The sequence below is a fragment of the Charadrius vociferus genome, unplaced genomic scaffold (genome assembly GCF_000708025.1).
Source record: "Charadrius vociferus isolate BGI_N301 unplaced genomic scaffold, ASM70802v2 scaffold15, whole genome shotgun sequence".
In the NCBI taxonomy this organism is placed as follows: Eukaryota; Metazoa; Chordata; class Aves; order Charadriiformes; family Charadriidae; genus Charadrius; species Charadrius vociferus.
This window is the reverse complement of record NW_009650064.1, coordinates 3,494,985-3,514,263: the sequence shown is the minus strand read 5'-3', so window position 1 is coordinate 3,514,263 and position 19,279 is coordinate 3,494,985. Positions and strand designations below refer to the sequence as shown.

At 41.8% G+C, this 19,279-nt stretch overlaps 1 protein-coding gene across 1 annotated transcript in view; it reads left to right on the top strand.

Moving 5' to 3' along the window:
• GRHL2 (grainyhead-like 2 (Drosophila)) overlaps positions 1 to 19,279 on the top strand; it is a 102,817-nt gene that overhangs the window by 38,346 nt on the left and 45,192 nt on the right. Inside the window, exons 2-4 of the mRNA XM_009891912.1 lie at positions 11,623 to 11,812; positions 14,831 to 14,898; positions 16,474 to 16,858. Of these exons, the coding sequence (XP_009890214.1) occupies positions 11,623 to 11,812; positions 14,831 to 14,898; positions 16,474 to 16,858 (643 nt within the window). The remainder of the gene's footprint in view (positions 1 to 11,622; positions 11,813 to 14,830; positions 14,899 to 16,473; positions 16,859 to 19,279) is intronic.

The window sequence follows — 19,279 nt, the reverse complement described above, 5'->3', positions numbered from 1 at the left end:
GGAGGCCAAGCAGGACGCGGAGGTGGTTTTGTTTTACTGCAGCTGTGGTGCAGGTAGGAGCGCCCCAGTCATGAGTGTGCTCTCAGCTACGCTTGGTGCTGCTCGGATTCAAGCCCTTGTTGGGCTCCCCCGGAGCCTTTGTGGCAAAGGAGGCGGAGAGGAGGAGCCTGACGTTGGAGACGTCGGACTGAGAGAGGCTTGGTGACAGCCTGCATGTCAAGGAGTGAAAGAGAGAGATTATCCGACAAAAGAAAACAGCAGGGTTGGCTGCCCTGATAGGGAAGAGACGGGACGGTTCAGAGGAGAAAGACTAAAAAAAAAAATTAATAATTTGGTTCTGGCCTTTTCAAACCGCAGCTGACGGTGGGATAGTGCAAAGGTGGTTACGGACATGAAATTAAACTGATTGTGGTAGGAGGTGGGAACAAAGCGGAATTTGGGAGTTCATCCGAGTGGGGATGGGAACTAATACCTTAGGTGTCCAGATAAGAGCAGTAAATGACTTAAGTCCAAGGAAGGGAATAAGGACAGAGCCCTGAGGGATGCCGGTGAGGCAGGGAGGAGCAGCTGAAAGAGCAATCATTGAGTTGGGAGGGGAACCAGATTAACTGCTAAAGAGCCAAGAGCTGACAAGAAGCGGTGATCGAGGGCATCCCAAAGCAATGGGCAGTTCCAGAACTGCACGAAGGTGAAAGGGACCCATAAGTTACTCTCTGGCTGAGCCTAGTTGCCAGTAGTTTCGGCAAAGGGTCAGAAACTAGGCCGCCGCAGATCAAGCAAAGCAGGAGGGGAATATGGTGGTGGTGGGGGAGTGAAGGAGCAACTTTGTACGATGGTCAGCTTTGAAACAGGGAAACAGTGCAGTGGAAACCCGACTCATGTAAGAAACTAGGGCAAAAGTGGTTCCCCTCTGGGTCTAGGATGCTACTAAGCTACAGGACTATCCTTCCTTCCCAACAGGAACAGTATGGCATAGGTGTAAGCTACTGAGACTGGAGCATTAATGCCCTTCATCCCCTGCTCTGTGTAGTGCTGCTGCTGTTACCACTGTGAGGAACGTAAGGGCACTGCAGAGCACGTACCCTCAAGTAACAGCACTTCCCTTGTTGCAGGTATGCTTGTGATCTGTTTCTGGTTAAGGTGTTTAGAAAATTAATAGGTGGTAGGTAAGAGTTTGAAAAGGAAATAAAAAGTAAAGAAATCCCCTATGTTCTCTATACACAAGTGTAACATGAGAAGACAAATACGTTTGTTTTCAGAAAGGATGACCAGGTGGAATGAGATATTAGACTAGTGGGGGGAGTTTGCATGGGAGGGTTTTTTGTTGTTGTTTTGGAGGATTTTTTTAGACTCTAATTATACGCAATTAAAACCTAATCTAGAGAGTACAATGTTATTCTCCATATGGCCTTTCTTTTACTTAAAAACAGCTCTTCCCTACAGGCAAGACTGGAGAGGGAAGCTCATTATTTCGAGGTCAGTTAATTTGTCAGTGTCATTGGACATGTGTTTGTGGGGTTTGTGCTAGCAAAAGTGCTGATGTAAAGGACTAAGCAGCTAAGGGGATATAGAAAGCATGGAAAAATACATTCCCATCTCATCCTTCAGCGGGGTTTGCCGTGTTTTCTGGAGAGGTGGTACACGCAGCTGTGTAACAGCTTCGCAGGGCTGCCCGCGGTATTCCTCTTTGGAGGGAGGAGCATTGACAGGGGTACTGCTTTAAGGGAGGAAGGTGGACAGTCAGGTGAAAATGCTAAAGAACAGGTCGTTTGATTCTAATGCTGAGGAGCTTGGAAGGGGAGATTATCCTTAAGATAGTGTGCATATCTCCCTGTCTTTCCCTTTAGTCTTTCTGCCTAAGCTGGGTCTTGCCTGCTGGCTTCCACAAACTCCTATCAGTCAGAAGAGATAAGGCATGATTTCACATGCATTTTTCAGAGATAGTACTGACTTAAGCAGGCTGTGGCCACTTGTTCCTGCCTCCATTCCAGCCTCTAAGCTGTGTCAGTAGAGCTGTTTGTGCAGCTATAGAACGAGCTCAGGGGAGTGTTGGGTTGAGAGTAGCTTGGTCTCATCTTGGAGGTTATTTTTAACATACATTTTTCATCGGTCTGGGCTCTTCATATGCAGAGGGGGTGCAAGCAAATGGCAGGTGTTAAAGACAGAACTGCTCAAACTAGAACTCTGCAGAAGGAAATGTGTGTCCCTGCCTCTCTATGAACATTTTGGAGGTCTGTGCAGCTGCTTCTGTTACCATCCAATTCCCAGAGCCATCATGAGGGGACCCTGGGGATTGAACGGAGACTGGGGTGAGGAGGGAGCATCCCTTTTGTAGGATCCCTGGGGATTGAACGGAGACTGGGGTGCGTAGGGCAGGGAGGAGGGAGCATCCCTTTTGTAGGACGTAAAGATGATTCCAGAGTTCACTTCTGCATTTCTAGGCTGAAAAGTTGGTCTTAATGTAGTATGCAGAAAAAAATTGTCACAGGACTCCAGATTAATGGCTCTAGTGCATTAGTGAAGCTAATTGGTGACCCTCAATACTTTTGAGGCTTAACAGGGTTTTAGAGATTGCCAGTACTTCTGTGAATGAGGAGCAGCAATTGTACAGCCACTTGGGATCTGCCTGGTAAATGCCACAGTTGTGTTCCCGCCGCTCCTGGTGTTGTAAGTCATGACTCCCATGTAGGCTGGGACTGTGGTCGCATGAAGAGTGGGCTTGGTAGCAACCCCAAGTGTGCTGGTCCTTGTGGCTGTCTTGCTAGCCGGCCAGCCGCATGACTGGCTGTCAGTCAGGCTCCCAGCACCCCCAGTATGTGCAAGAGCTCGGGACACCAGGTAGATGGGGCTGAGGCATGCTCAGACTGACCACAATAAGGAGGACTTGAGGCAGTCTGGGTCTGCAGCTGAGCATGTGCTCCTGGGTAAATAACTGAGGGGAGTGCAAGCCTGGAGGTGGGAATCGGTTCAGACCTGCTCCTGTGTGTCAGTGGAGGCACGTTCACCTCCAGCTTGCTACTTGGTAGTGTCTGTGGCAGAAGTTGATCTTGGGCTGTTCACAGAGTAATTTTGCCCTGGTTTCCCATTTCTTTCTCAGTCTGTAAATGTAGATGCTGCCTTCATAATATTTAACTTCAGCACCTAGTACTATAAAAACAAAGGGCATTTATGGTTTACAATGTGATTCTGTGAATTGTTCTTAATGTTTTCTTTGTGGGCAAAAATTGTTTCCTATCAGCAGATGTTGAGTGGCAATTAGGTCACAGACTATTTTTTTTTTTTTTTTTACTACTGCTGAGCATCTGGATAGGGCATCCATTGAGATGAATTTTTCAAAGTGTTACTCATCTGGAAATGAATGGAGAAACAGGAATTGGAGGTGTTTAGTGCTTACACTTTTCAAATGTCAGATGTGCTGTCATGGGTGTTCCCCAGAAGACCATCTCTGTGCAAGGAAGGTGGAAAATTGGTGGGCAGAACCTCATAGAACTTGCAACCGTAAGCTTAACTGAGAGGAGTAAAGGTATCAAATGGTTACACCTTATTGTTAACACTGCTGTCTCCCTGGTGCTGCAGTCTGAGACCATACTGAAGATCAAAGCAGAACAGGAGGGAGGGGATTTTCCCAGGTCACTTACTTGATTGTAATGATCACATAACCTCTTCCCTGTGGAAGGGTCAGCAGGGACATCATCATTCTCATTCTGGCAGGGACATCTGAAGGGGAAATAATATTACACCGGTTGACATTTGTTGTCAAATATTTTCACAAATATTAATCCAGGGCAGACTGTCGATGGTTACCTTAAATATCCTTCCCCCATGATTATGGAGCAGCCAATTAAGCTGCCCTTTTGTGTACACACACACAAAATAGCACTTTCAAATGCTGATCTAGGAATTCATCCTGGGATGAATCTTCATTAGGTTTTTAATCAAGGATTGGGATAGTAGTAGCTAATTAAAAGAAGATAAGTAATTATTTCAGACATCCTACTATACTGGGACACTGTCCTATTTGTCAACAGTACTCACTTCATAAAGAAGAGAACTGTTGCTTACGAAATATTTAACCAAGGAAACCATATTAAGTGCATGTGAACTGTGGAGAAGTCAAATATTGCAACATACCTGTAGCTTGAGAATATGTCTCCAACCTCGAAGATTACCTATATCTGTAGATTTGTTAATTTTACTAATAGTGGGAGGTAATGGCATCTTCCATAATTCTGTATTTTAGTTGTTCTGTAACGTATACTTTTGGTTTTGTGTGCTTTTTTTTAAAAAAAAAAATATTTGCAGGAAATCTTGACTCCCAGGATTGCTCAGTTGTTGAATTAATGTTTTCCTTCTGACTGTGTAAAAGATTTCATATTCTGAAAAAACAGCAATCAGTGCTATCAGTGCAGTAACTGTTCCATTTCCATTAAGTCCCTGGAAGCAATGAATGAACAAGGGCCACAGGGCCAAGGGTCAGGTTAAACTGCAGCAGGCCTGGGAAGCCTTGTCATGACCTGTTTTTAATTTTGAAGCAGCCAGCAGTGAGCTTTAAGTCAGCTAAAAAAACTTTTGAGTGCTGTGCATGCTGGAAGCACGCTTCTCAGCAAAACAGAGCATGGCCTGGTACGAAGCTGCTAAGCAATTGCTAATTCTGATGAACTCTGTTAGCTACCACAGTAATGTTGTGAGCTCCAGAGTATCCTTATTTTTTGAGATGTCAGTGTTTTTTTTTACAAATACACTGAAACCTGCCTCTTTTGAGACTGTTTTCTGCTTGTTTTTTTTTTTTTTAAAAAAAAAGGCAACTGGCTACTGAGTGCAGTAATAACAAAAGATTGTTTGGTAGAAGTAATATTTAATTAAATGTGAAACAAGAAAAGGCTCTGAAATCATAGGTATAAAAAGTCTGTCTGGGGGTGAGTAATTGCTTACTTGAACTAGTCCTCAGTAGGTGTTTACTGTATGTATTTAATCCTTGTGTCAGTTTTCTTTTTTGTACTTTCACTTTGACATACTTAATAATTTTTTGTCAATGTTAATGAATCACCTATTTGTTTTAATCTTTTTAATCACTGTTACATGCTCAAGTTATTTTGGTTCTGAGTGAAAACAAATAAAACTTCTAGTAGGCATCTAATTGTTCAACTAGTCTGTTTTGCCATTCTCTGTTTCTACTCTCAGTATATTATATTACATCCTCTTGGAGTGTTTTGTAAAAGTAAAATAATTTCTTTTAATCATTTAACATGTGTAATCTTGTTCAGATTTGTCTTGTGCTCAAAAAGAGTAATTGTCCCAAAATTGCAAGAGTCCCAAACCTGCATTCATTAGTAGGCAAAATTACTCAGCCTCTTTAATGGGAGTTTTTTCCTTGGTATGGACTGCTGGCTGGGCCAGAGGGCATCTTTGGATTTCCTGGTGGTCTAAATGCTTTGGTTTTCTTCACTCTCAAGTCGTTTGTATATTTATATCCTCTCTGGATTGGGCTAAGCGCATTTTGGAGACCTATTCATGCTTCTGGAAATGATGCGATTGTCAGCTACGAAAGACAAAATACCAAGACACATGGGCCATAATTTTCCTGTTCGTTAAACATTTATGCTCCTTTGTAGTTTTAACGGAACACTATTATCTAATTGAAACAAGAATGTTGCTGACTTTTTAATTACACTTTTGGCAATAAATCCTGAGGACTCTAAACTTGTTTTTTAAATTAACTAAATAAAAACTTGTGGTGAGTCAGCCATGTTGTTTTTTTTTTTTTTAACTTGATGGCTAGGCGGAGCAGTATCCTTATGATAGTAAATTTGGGCTAACATTAGAATTTTAAAAACAATGGTTTCAAGCACTAGGGCTAGATTTGATTTATACTTCATTGTATATTGAGCACAGACAGAAATTTATGATCTGGAATCTAAAGTTTGTTAACATACCCAGCTTCTGTGGGGTCTGTCCTTAGCTGCTTTTTAAATGGTCATAGTAGTTCAATTTGTGCCTGTGAAGTCATATGTATGTACATTAGTTGTAAAACAAATTGCATGAACATCGGTTCTAAATGTGTTTTATGGTAGCCTTATAGGTGAACTGAGACTTGTGTAAGTGTAAAATAAACTTGCAAAGGGCTTTAGAGCTAATGAAATGCTTGCAGATCACACTCTGCACTCTTCAGCTATGTCAAAACTGAAGTGGGAGCTTCAGCTCTTTCTCCAGCTCTTGGATGTGGCTGGAGTGCGCTCCTGTACCTTTTGTTATACCAAATGAAATGTAGGCGTTCTTGAAGTTCTCTATTTCTTACTTTGAACTGGAGGAAAGACTAAGCAGGCAGGTGTTCTTCTTGAGTCACAGCATACTTCAGCCAGGTCTGTGATCAGGACAATTAAGGGATCAGAAACCCAGGATGCAACACGGTGTGCGTTGCGTATCTGTACACAATGTAGAAGTAGTCCCTTTGGCTAGCATCTTGTTATAGAATTTGTATTTCTCCCAGGGTTTCCAGATTGAAGATGGTTGCCCTGTGCACCTTCTTATCATCTAACCAAAAAAGACCTTACGATAAATATCATATGGGTTTGATGAGCAGGGCTAGGAGCTGGGATGACATGAATCTGGCTTGCATTTTCCAGTTATTTGACTGGTGCTAAAATTTCGGTGTGCTTTATAATAGCTGTATAGAGCAAAGCCTCGTATCCCCTCTCCTGAAGGGAGACTTTGCAGAGGATGTGTGCAGATGTGCTTGGTGCTCCTGTCTCACAGACCTAAGAACAGGCAGGCTCAGGCCTGGGCTGAAATGGGAATTCCTCCCATTCTGCTGCCTCACACACAGAATGTGCTACGATCCCATCTGGCACCTACCCTTTGTGGGGAGGGGGAAGTCCTAATGCATTATCAAGAGGCAAAGAAGTCTCCAGGGATATGCATGGAGCAGCTCAATTCTTACTTTTTTTTTTTTTTAAAGCTTGTTGAAAGAACGAATGCAATGTCCAAAAAAGCAATAAAAAACCCCTCAGGAAATGCCTGGGCTGGGTGCCCACCTTGGCGCTTTTACCAGTCTGCTTTGGATTTCAGGGGTGAATTTTTGGGGCAAGGCAAAAGTTGTGGGGCAGGCAGGATGGGACTTTCTTCCCCATTAGCACCAACTAACTGGATCAGGATGTAATGCTGAGCATGTGATGGAGGAGAGTAGGATGCAGGTGTATTTGTCAGCGTTATGTTCAGCGGCAAATTTGGCAGAGAAGTTAAGGGCTACATGAAGTTTGCAAATTCAACAGAAAACTCTTGAACATCAAAACTGGCTGAGAGAGACTGGCAGGCGGGACATCTTGTTTCTGAATAAAAAAAGCAAGCTCTGATCACAAAGCTGTGGCCTTTCACCATTGTTCATGAATGTGTTAATGGGCATTTCTGATTCTGTGTAAGCTGATTCACAAATTGCCTGAAGTTGGGTGAGAATTTGCCTGTGCCAGCTCCAAGTGCTGGCTGTTGAAAATTCATTCTCTCTAATCTGAAGAAGAGTGTGAAAGGCCAGCCCTCTCTGTTCAGCTAGTTTATTGACATTAAGTACGATGTACCTCTCCAGCTTATGTTGTTGTACTGTAATAAATGAAATGAAGTGAGCACAGTTTTGGACATCTCTATTTACACACTAGTACAGGGTTTTATAAAATTCCAGAATCTTAAATAAACTAAAAAATATCCGTTTACCAGCACCGTAACTGCTATAAATCTGGAAAACTTATGTATGTTTTTTCTTATGAGGAAAGTACCGAAATCATGTAAGACGATACAAACAAGAAAATTTCTACTAAACAGTTTTCGTGGGGGCGGGAATTTTGCAAAATAAAGACCATCTGAAGTTTAGCCCTGACATAAATACTCAAGTATCAGGACAATCTAGTTCCTAAGCTAGACCATTCCTCAGAAAATACCTTTCGTCCTCAGGCACCTATGAATTAAGACATAACCACCTACTGCTGTTTAACATAAAACAACTGATACATTTTGCATTCTTTAGGAGCTCAACTGATAGCTTGAAAGGAAGCGTACTTTTTAGGCACAACGTATCCTCAATTGTTAAGCTGTATCTCCATGGTAAAATAATGGTGTGTTTTCAGCTTGTACAGGCACGTCCCTCCTAGCTGTGTTCTGGTTAGCACTCATCCTGACTGCCAGGTAGAGGAGCGGTGGGCTAGCCCGAATGAGGAATGGGCACAGTCAGGGTTGGGCTTGTTCTCTGCTTGTTGGCAGGCTATTTTAGAAGATGTGCCTGGGGCTACAGCGGATATTTGCTGATATTGCTGGCCAGGTTGAATGGGAGTCTTCCTCTTGCAATCTCGGTCCATCTTCCTTCCTTAAGTGAGTGGCTCTCTGTGAATGTGGTCCGATGGATTTGCAACTTTTGATAGCAGTAGTGTTGCTAACCGAAGGCTCTAACTGAGGCTTTTCTCACAGGCGGGGCATTCAGAGCAGCTCTCTCCAGTAGGAACACTTATATTTCTTGTAGGTGTCGCCCTTTGTCTTCCCCATGGTCCAGGTGCCACCAGAGTCACTGTTCTCCAAGAAGCTGCCTGCCATCAGTTACACAGCTGGAACAGCTAGGGTGCCCCAGCATGGGGGTGCCTGATGGGACCAGGGGAGCTTACCTGTGCAGAGTCTCGCTCAGGAGGTTGTTTCCTTGGCATATATTAAATAGAAAGTATTTATCTTCTCTGGTTATGGGGGACTTTGCTACCCCTCTGTCACATTTGGCTGAAATTATCCAGGAGGTTCAGCCGTCATGGAAAAGGAAAGGGAATGCGTGTGCCCACCCAAGCCTCATTTCTTAAGAGATACCCTCTCTCCCATCCGAACAACTTTTAATTAACAGGAAAGATTTCTTAAAGCGAGTGCTGTTGTTTTGGCTGACTGCTTTGGATATAATCTTTGAAATGATTGACTATGTTAAATCATAATTAGGTCTGACCATTAACCTCCCACAGAGGTGATTACGGGGATGGGGGTGATGAGGAAGTTTTTTATTTTTCTTAGTGCTATTGTTTCAGTCTGTTTGCAGAGTAAACACAATGAGTGTGTCGGTTGATTATGCTGCAGACCATCTCAAGCCAGAGGAGACAGATATTTAGTTTTTAACCATGAAAACCTGGGTTTTAGAGCAAAAGTGCTCTGGGGAGATGTGAGGGAGGCTCTAGGTCTGTGCACCTGTGCCTTTCCAGCCATCCCAGCTGTTTACGTACTGAGTGGCTGTTCCAAGAGCATTTATCCGCTTTAGTTTAGCTTTTCCCTGACACAATTGTATACAACACCTCTGAGGGACAGGGCTCTCTTCATTGTTTTAAGGTTGTCTCGATTAAGTTAGAGCAGCAGAGATTGACTCCTCCCCTCCAGCATTTCTGCAGACAAGCAGAGCCCAGCTCTTGAAAGGTGTGTTTTTAAAGGGCATCTCACAGGCTGCCTGTAGCGCTCGTAAATCAGTTATGACTATCGCATGGCTGTGAGCGCTCTGAGTAACAAAAGGCAGTTATTGATTGTAAAGGGAGATTGCTACAGGAAGGAGAGCGAGCAGTGTTTTGTGCGTTGCAATGGGCAGCCGCCCATGCGGTGAAACAGCCGGGGTTTAGCTGAAGGGGAGCTTTGTTGAGGAAAGGAGGATCCTTGCCTGGAATAATTGCCTCTCAGCCAGGGAGGATTGGCTACTCCAGAGTGGGAACAGGCCCTCAGCTGCCTCTGGCACAAACAGCGGGGCTGTTGCAAATCTGATTTGAGTCGCTAACAATAAGGTATTGAAAAGGCAAGCGGGCCTCGCAGTTCTCTCTGTCGTTTCTTGGGCTCCTAATTTGTGCTTCAGCTTCACTTGCTGAAGCAAACCTGTAACAACATAAATGTATATGTGGAAACAAGAAGGAAAAAAATCTCCAGAAGAGGCAGCAAAAGGCCAGGCAGAAGGGCACTCGGAAAAGAAAGGAAGCTTCTAAAAATCCAGATATTTTAGATGAAAGGAAAATATAATCTGAACTGTAATTGTTGGCCGTATTTTGTGATATGATGCTACGAAGTGTTCTCTTCCCCCGCAGAGCTCATAAAATTGTGCACTGTGTACCCGATGGATTATTTTGTTTTTCATTAAATAAAGAAACTTGTAAACAGTGCTCTGTACCATAGAGATGATAATCTCCAGCGTTCCCCTCCTCTTCCTTAAACACCCGAGCAGGCACTTTGCAGGTTGCGCTCAGGCAGCCGTCGCTGCAGCGTGGGGGCCAGGCAAGGCACGCTCCCGCCGTCCGAGAACATTTACCGCATGGGTTCAGTTGTGCTTTATCAAATCTGATTTCTGAAATCAAATAAAAGGCTTGGTTGCACAGTGTTTGAATGCCGCTCTCTGTGTGACAGCAGACGTTGGTTGGGTTAGGTTTGTGGAGCTGGCACCGCTGCAGGTAGGGGAGAGCAAAAAGAGGAGGCTGAATAATGAGCAGTTTTTATGTAGAAGAGAGCAGGAAATGTTTTATGAAGGTCACGGGCAATAACGGCTAGTTTTGCTAGTTAAGTCAGTGTATTCAGTTATTCTGCCATCTTTGCAGCTTTTGAATTTGTAGGTGTAATGTGTTAAAAGTTTCATCGTGATCCTTGTAACTTGAGCCGTGATTCTTGTCGGTGCTCTTGCAACACGCACTAAGCAGCAATAGTGGACCCCTTGCTCCACTGTTTCTCTGCCTAATCTGTTTGCCTACTATCTTGTGTAATAGGAATGCAACTTCTTTTTCTTGTTTGGTTTTTTTTTTTTTTTCTGTGTAGCTCTTTATCCATAAGTTAATTGAATGTTTTACAAAAGCAGGTACTATTATCTTCATTTGTATTTCCATCATACTGGAAATTTCAGCCGTAGCTGTGGTGCAGCAGCTTCTCTCATAGCATACACAGGCACTGGTCAGTTTGTACCACTTTCAGGCTGGAGGAAACTGCTCTGCTGCAAATCCCATTTACTAACGTTCTTGTGCGTATTGCCATGGGTCTGTAACTAGATGTGGTGAGTGATAAAGTGTGAATTGAGACCAAATATGTTGACTTCTGCTCTATCCACCGGACCCATTGCTCATGGCCTGTTACAGAAAACTTCTCTGAAATTAAGGACAAACTGTATTGAAAAAGCAGAGAATAGCTCAATTATAAGGCGTACCCAGTTATTAGATACTGAACTGTACTTGGTTTAGGTGAACACTAGATTAGTGTTAGATACTTTTTCTTTTTTTCATTCATGTTTTATTATAACTGATTTCAATTAAATTTTTCCCCAATCAGATGTACATCTAGCAAAAATACCGGGGCAAAATGTTTTTGTATTGTTACTTCCTTTTTTTTCCCCAAATAGTTTTAAAATATATTGATAGCTCTATCTGTATTTTAATAAAAATATATTTGAATTGTTATCACAGGATCTGCACGCATTTAATTTTTTTTGGTTAAGCGCTGAAGAGACCTAATACTGATAAATATTTATGTCACCGATTTTAATACAGAGATGCTTGCTTGATGTAATCGTATCACTTTCATTGAGCTATGTGATGTTCTTTAGCATTCCTTGTGACTAAAGTAATCCCTTCTGGATCACCATTTTATTCTTCCTGTCTGCAGTAACAAGCGACTTGTGGCCTTAGTGCCAAATGACACTTCATTCAACACCAGACGAGCCTACACCAGCGAAGATGAAGCCTGGAAGTCGTATTTGGAGAATCCCCTAACAGCAGCTACCAAGGCTATGATGAGCATAAATGGTGATGAGGACAGTGCTGCTGCTCTTGGCCTATTGTATGACTATTATAAAGTAGGTAACTCCATCGTTATTCCTCCCTGCTGCACTAGCAGGGGACTGCTGTAAGAGGCATCAAAAGAGCCAGTTTTCAAAGGCAGAAGTCACTGCACCTTGTTTACTCTCTGATACTTGCATCAAGCACCCTTTCCATTTTAGGAAGCCTGTCTGGGGCTGTTTTGATGTGTTTAATTCTGGAAAGAAAAAACAAACTCAGAATTCCCATATTAAATTTGCAACCATGATTTCTTTGTAAGCATAGCGTTCTTCCTCTTCCCTTGCAAGAGCATTGGATGAATTAGCCTGCTTTTTATTTGAGCTCAGATACTTGCAGCATTCTTTAAAAAGTGCAAACGGAGAGTCCTTGTCCACCTGTATGTTTGTCTGCTTTTCTGGTTCATTCCACACATGGTTTAGTTTGCTCTTTAACTGGAGTATCTCTCATCTGACAGTTTCCCATGTTATTTTTATTTGTATAATGATTGCAGGAGGCTGTATACAAACATACAGTGAGGTCTTAGCCCTCGCACTGGAAGTTTGCAGTCTAAATAAAAAGGTGGAGGACAGAAATGAGGCGGGACACAGAGATCTAAGTCAATTTACAGGGGAAGCGCTGACACACTGTTTCAGTTTATGTCAGGTTCTAAGCCCAGGGCTTTGCCTACCATTTTGATACCACCTTTCTTTTTTGTATATTTCATAGTGTTTAAGTCAGCTATGTTTGAGATTTCTGCTGAAATCAGAGGAGACTCCTACAATGCGCATCTCTGTGTAATGCAGAAATTTCACTGTGAAACCCAGGCTGGCCCCTTTGTACACTGCAAACGGAATCAGTGTTGTCTACCAAGTGCTAAAGTATGAAATTCTTTTTTTCACTTAAACTATCTCAGTAGTCCTGAAGCCTGCATTGGACAGATGATCTTCTATGAAAGCCAGTAGAACAATGCCAACTTCCCTTGTAATTCATGAAGAAGTAGCAGGTTTTTTTTTGCAGGAATGGAAATTTAAAATTAAAAAACTTTGATTTTAGTGTTTATTAGTATAAATGCTTTTAGAGAATGGGTTGCTCTTTTTAGTCTCTGCTGCAATCATTAAATGAGTGTTCAGGTCAGGAGAAGGGGTCGTAGGAAAGATGCCATATACCAACCTTATGGTTAAATGTCGTTTTAATTTCTTTACTGGTTATATTTCAAGAGATGTTCCTTGGTTTTGTGTGTGGTCAGTAGAGAAAGCTTTTCATAATGAGAAAGAAGAAAGGTCCTTTTCTCTGCTTGGCAGAGTTACCACAGTGCAAGGTTCTGTGAAGTTAATGTGCATTCGTAAAATTCAGGGGGGTTGTGAGCATCTGGAGCGTTGGCTTCTGTCTTAGTAATACCTTTGCATGTAGCAGTTCATTCATCTGCTGGATTTTTAAAATAAAAACAGCAAACAGCCCTTTTCCTTCTCAGAACTATGTTCTAAAAGACATGTCCGTTCCTTATTCCAGGCAGTTGCCAAAGACTTGGGGTTCAGATGGAATAAGGTGTGTTAACCTCAAAGACATTTCCAGCGTTTATTCATAACTATTTCTGTCTTAAACTGGGAGGAAAGGATAACTCTTGTTGATGCTCTCAAACAGGAACTTAAAACCTAACTTAAACCTCTGTACTGTAACGTAGAAGTGTAGAGGAGGACTTCCAGTACACCAGACTCTCTTGCATTGCCCTTATTTATCGTCTGGCTCATTTGTTCTGACATGCTGGCTAATTTTTTTGAACTACTTTTTCCAGTCAATAAGGATTATTTGAACTGAACTTTTTTTTTTTTTCTTCCCTTCTCCTTTTTGTTGTAGTGATACTTACCTAAACATAGACCCTCCTTCAGGGATGAATATATGATCTTAACAAGGGAATCAACACGTGCAAACTGTGGCTTGGATCCCACTTCTAAAATATATATAAAAGAGGTTTTTAACCAGCAGGATGCTTAATAGGGAGAGGGGATTTCCCTAAGAGAAGGAAAGGCTCTGGCTAGCACTTTCTGACTCTGCTGCTGTCCTGCAGATATAACTGATGTTAACCTTGGCTGCTGTAGTGAACTGTAGTATTGTTTTTCCTCTAAATTCAGATATTTTCCTGATAATTCTTTCAAGTATTTAAATATAAAAGGCACAGCTTTAGCCCATTCTTACCTCTATTCTTGCTCTTTAATCCCGAGTTAACTGCTGTGATGGAGTGAATATACCTTCTTTTGTAAAAGATAGATTAGAAGTTTTAGTTCCCAAATTGCTGGTTCAGCAAGAAAAGAACAATATGGTCATGGCAGCAACTTTGCCCTTGGTGATTTCATATTTATGCTGGTGTAAGGAAACCGGTATGTGGGAATACAAATATTTTAAGTCACTTCGTGTCAATTCTGAGTCTGTCGGGGGGCCAGATTTGACTGGATTTTTACTTCTTATGACTGTTGATGAACTCAGCAAAGCAAAAGTCAGTGTTCTCTGATGACATGCCAGCATGCCCTGACCTGTCCCCATGCTAGGAAAGGGAAGGATCCACAAACTTCCCTTATGTAGACTCCTCCACCCTTCAGACTGCTCTAGAACAGGAGGACTTAGCTGCTGCTTGTGGTGTAATTGAAACCCCTTTTTCCTCTGAGCTAAAAGGGTATCCATGCAGATCTCATCAAAGCAGCATGTCCTCTTCCTCATCTATTATTCAGTGAAAATTGTGTTTGTATTTGGGAATACATGCTTTGATTTGGACATAGCTTGACCTAGCTCGATATTCCAAAGATAAGGACATATAGAAGAGTGCTTTGCTCCAGACTACTGTACCCAAGAACTAGAAAAGGAAACAATCCCTACATTTTTTTCCCTTTGGAAATGATCTTTCTGTTCACAGTCAGTCTCCCAAAGAAAAACAGCTCCTGGCATCTGTGAACTAGACAACACTGATACGGTAACATATTTCTAGTTGTTGCAGTAGAGCAGTCTGAAGCTGCAAATACCTGACAGTTGCATTTACCTGACCCCATGCCTGGTGTTGTTCTCAGGTTCCCAGAGATAAAAGGCTGTTGTCTGTTAACAAAGTGAGTGATAATCAAGAAGACCAAGATAAAAGGTACAGTATTATTCAAAATCATACACCCAGCTTCTAACAGTGTTGATCAGTTGTGAACTGAAGGAACTATGATAGCCTGAGGGTTTATGGTTTTCTTCCAAAAGATAAAAGAATGAAGACCGTTTTGAGAAGCAAACTTTACTCCTTTTTACTTTTAATTTGTTAGAAAAATTGAACAGTATTATTAAACATGCAATATGCAAGGTAGCGGAAAGTTGCATTATTTTTTTGTTTCATTTTGTTGTTTTGCTGCTGCTGCGATTAGTAAAATCAGATTATATTGACAGTTGGCTATTGGCTGCTTTTCTTTCAATTTCCTTCTTCTAGAGCAAAAAGTGAGTAGTTTGACCTCAGTAACCTGATTTATACAGTTTTATTTAACGTAACTTAGGGTCTGTCCAGAAGCAAATAAAGTAACTCTCCTAAAATAATTCGCTCAAAATGTTTTTCTCACTCCTCTCAGATTTCAGCCTTCCTCTGTAGGCTGAAAGTGAATTGAAGAGTCAGAGGAAGCTGCCTGCTGCCTTTATTAAGACTTATGGACAAGAGACAGTTTATGTAGAAAGAGCTAAGTTTTTACATAAAGGAAGGTATCTTCATGCAGAATTCTAGTGGAGAGAAGCTACATAAGGTTTATTTCAACGTAGGTAATTCGGGACAGCTGTAGACGGTCTCCACTAGCTGTGTAAGGTGAAAGTTTAAATAGGTAGTAGTATAAATTTGCTGTTTCAAAACAGAACATGAAACTTTATTTGAGGGACAGTTTTTCTTCTGTGAATGCCAGATAAGTTCCTTAGTTGAGCGTGATTGACAAAACTGGCCTTTGGTGGAAAGCCAAGAGAGAGGGACTGTAATGTCAGAACATATCTCCTGGGTTGAAAACAAAGCAGTGTGTTACACCTACTAAAAGTTTTATGAGTTAACAATTTTATGTCGGTGCAACGACTATCAGCAATCAGATTGCTTTCAACAGCAGCCGCGGGTGGATGTGGGAACGCTGCTGGAGGTTACCTTGCCGCTGCTGTAGTTACTGAGTGTAGTTACTCTGATACGATGGGGTCCCTGGGCTTGCTCTTTCCGAAGAGCATTAGTACCAGGGTTACACAAGCAGTGGTGGCCTGTCAACAGCCTGAAAGAGCATGCATCAGCATATGAATTTTGCTGTTCATATTTTGCCTATTTCATATGCAAATTATATGCTGTGAGTAATCCATACCTCACCTTAACTCTTTATGCTAATTTTGTGCCTAAAGGCTATTGCACTGGTGGATTGATTTTTGCATCCAGATTATCAGACGAGGCAAAAGCAACCCCGGATACCCAGGATTTATTGTAGCAAGTCAGACCAATCAAATCAAATGTTATTATCTTTCCCTAGCTGTTAAAGAGCTCTGGACCTCTCTGCTTGCCTCACAATGTCTTTTGCCTAGTATTTGTTAATGTACTATTTCATACGGCAATGGCTTATCAGAGTTGAAAGATCTCCTTCCCTGGCATGTAAGAACATTAAGCTATTTAAGGAGGAGATTTACTCTGTCAGGACAGTTCATAACATCTTTTGGTTTTGTCTCACAGAAATTGTCTTAATACCACAGAAGCTCAGAGTAATTTAAGTGGGGGAGAGAACCGTGTGCAAGTCCTGAAGACGGTGCCGGTTAACCTTTCCTTGAACCAAGATCCTTTGGAGTCGTCCAAAAGGGAATACAACACGAACGTGTCTGGGAGCTCGACGCCCATCACGGGGACTGGAGTGACTGTGGTTAAAGCAGAGGAGTTCACCCCTGTTTTTATGACCCCACAAGCACACTATGCAAGAGGAGAAAATGAGGAGCACCGAGGGGTTATCTTTGAACCATACGAGGTGTCCAACATTGCTCCCCACACCAATTATCTCAAAGATGACCAGCGCAGTACTCCTGACAGTACCTACAGCGACACCTTCAAGGACGGAGGAACAGAAGTAAGTTTTTCACCTCAAATTAGCATCTAAGAACTCAATAAAAAGCTGTAAACAAGATAAGGAGATTTGAACTTGTAAGCAAGATAAGGAGAGTTGAGCTGTCTACAAGAGCCATTAGAGGAACAGTGATGCTTGTTTCAACAAATTCATCTCTGCTCTTTGAAGCGTTCCTGTCAGTCTGTGCTCTGATTATAAGGGAGCATCATGAGGCGTTTCAGAAGACACTTTTAAAGCTGTTTATTGGAAACTCTGAGAATAATAGATACTGATCTTTTGTCTTCTGGGATAGTGTGTCAAGTAGAGGATAGATGCTGTTCTGAAAGAAGATTTGTTTTCCATTAACAAGATCTGCCTTCAGACCTATTCATAACAGTGAGAAATAGCAGCCACTTTGTAACTGTGAGATTCTTGATGTTCTTCTGGAAGTGCAAACGAGCAGTGTCAGCCTCTGCTGCTAGATACACAGAAGTAATTTATTCAGAAGCTGTCTGTTGCACTAAGTGCTACTCTGCAACATAGGCAAGTGAGAAAAAGTAGAATTGGGTGACTAGAGGGGAACGGAGAAGTTGACAGACAGGGAAAGACTGGTGCGTGTATATGTAGGGAATGATGAGGAGAAGAGAGACAAGGAGCTACCTTGTAACTGTGTTGCTGTTATGCTGAGGAAAAGTAATTATACAGTCAGCTTTAACATCGTAAGTACCCTCTGTCTGCTTTTGCCTGCTGCAGAACAATGCAACAAGCCAGAAATGTAGAAAGTTAAAAAAAACTCTGCACCTCTGCAAATACTTAGAGATTAGATGGTAAAACTCTCCTCCTATTTTTCTTCTCCAACTCTATGAAATTGTACATGTAACAAAAGTACAAGGTGAGCTACATTAAGGCTGAGTTGCTCTGATTGAATATGTGAGAAATTTACTGTGAGTTTGTGTATGTGTATTATAGAGAAGTAAATTGTCTCCACACAAGCATCATAGATCACAGGACGTCTGGAGGTGAAATCCATTTTCAGATATAGAACACATTTAGGTCAACTAAATGAATAATTAATGAAGAAATCTAGCTTGCCATTGAAAAATCAGTAAGATCAAACCTGGGATTAGAAACACTGCTCTGCATTATCAAATCACATCATTTCAGCTATTTTTCATTGTCACTGGTAAAGGGCTCTTTATGTGAGTCCAGTGGTACCGTACCCACGGCTTTCCCGGGGGTGCTGTAGCTGAGTGATTCCATTACCATCCCGTGGGTTGTTCTGAGATGCACTGGGAGCTGCCCCAACCGCCAGTCTGTGCTATGCAAAGGGCTGTTGAACGTGCAAAGTTTAACTTGGAGGTAAAAAGAGAATTTACATCTATACATTGGCCTTACATGCCAAACTCCATGATATGGCAATTTTATTACAGTGGTAATAACTTTTTACACATTTTTTTAAAATATTTGGTTAATAACAGGGTATGATACTTGTCGTCTAGACTTTCTATGCAGGCTGTGGAGAAAGAGGCAGTTCAAATCTGGTTGCCAAAAGTGGGTGGAATGGTTTGCAAGGTGCACTCACTCCTCTCCATCTTCACCTCCCCTAGTATAACTGTACTGGGAGACCGAACAACTAACTTTAACTAGGTCCCTGTCTGTAGCTGTTGGGTGAGGTATGTGCCACTGTTCGTGGCCTTCCAGCCCCACACACTTACATGCCTGTGGCACAGGAGCAGGGAGAGCTTTCCCACCCTGCTGCAACCTTGCTCAGCACTTAGCCTGTCTCTTCATTTTTTTCTCAACTATCCAAATCCCAGGATGGGCTTTGCCCCTGCAGCGCTCTGACTGCTTCTCCAGCCATGCGCTGTTGTGTAGGGACAGCTGTATGAAGCTGGTGTGGGGAGAGAACAAGGTAAAATGCCCAAACATTTATGCACAAAAATGCACAAAAGAGAAACTTGTGCTAAATTATTGTTTAAAGTAGGAATACAGTTGTTCTTGCTAGTTTTCTTATTCACTTGGTGACAATGGCTGGGTTTGGCTACAAAAGATTTGCTCTGATACCTGCTCAATTTTTAAACACATTATGAATACATATTTATAAATTGTTTCAAAACATTTATTGAATGACTTAGTTTTGTTATACTGAAGGAGTGCTGAGTTTTTGTAGATCCCTGTGGTAGCGGACACTTCAGTCAGTCACTTGCTATGTTCTTTAGATTTTAATGATTATATAAATATACCTTTCTCATCTCTTTCAGATTCTTATTTAGCTGTGATTAATTTATTAGTCCTTTATAGTATAGACAAAATTTTCAAGAATAGGCAAGTAAATTGTATGGTTTTTACAATGTCAACCTCTAGCCTTCATATAAAATGTGGCTAGCACGTTATTATGGGACCATCTTTATTGTAATACCCCTCAGATGTTAAATTTCTTAGAGT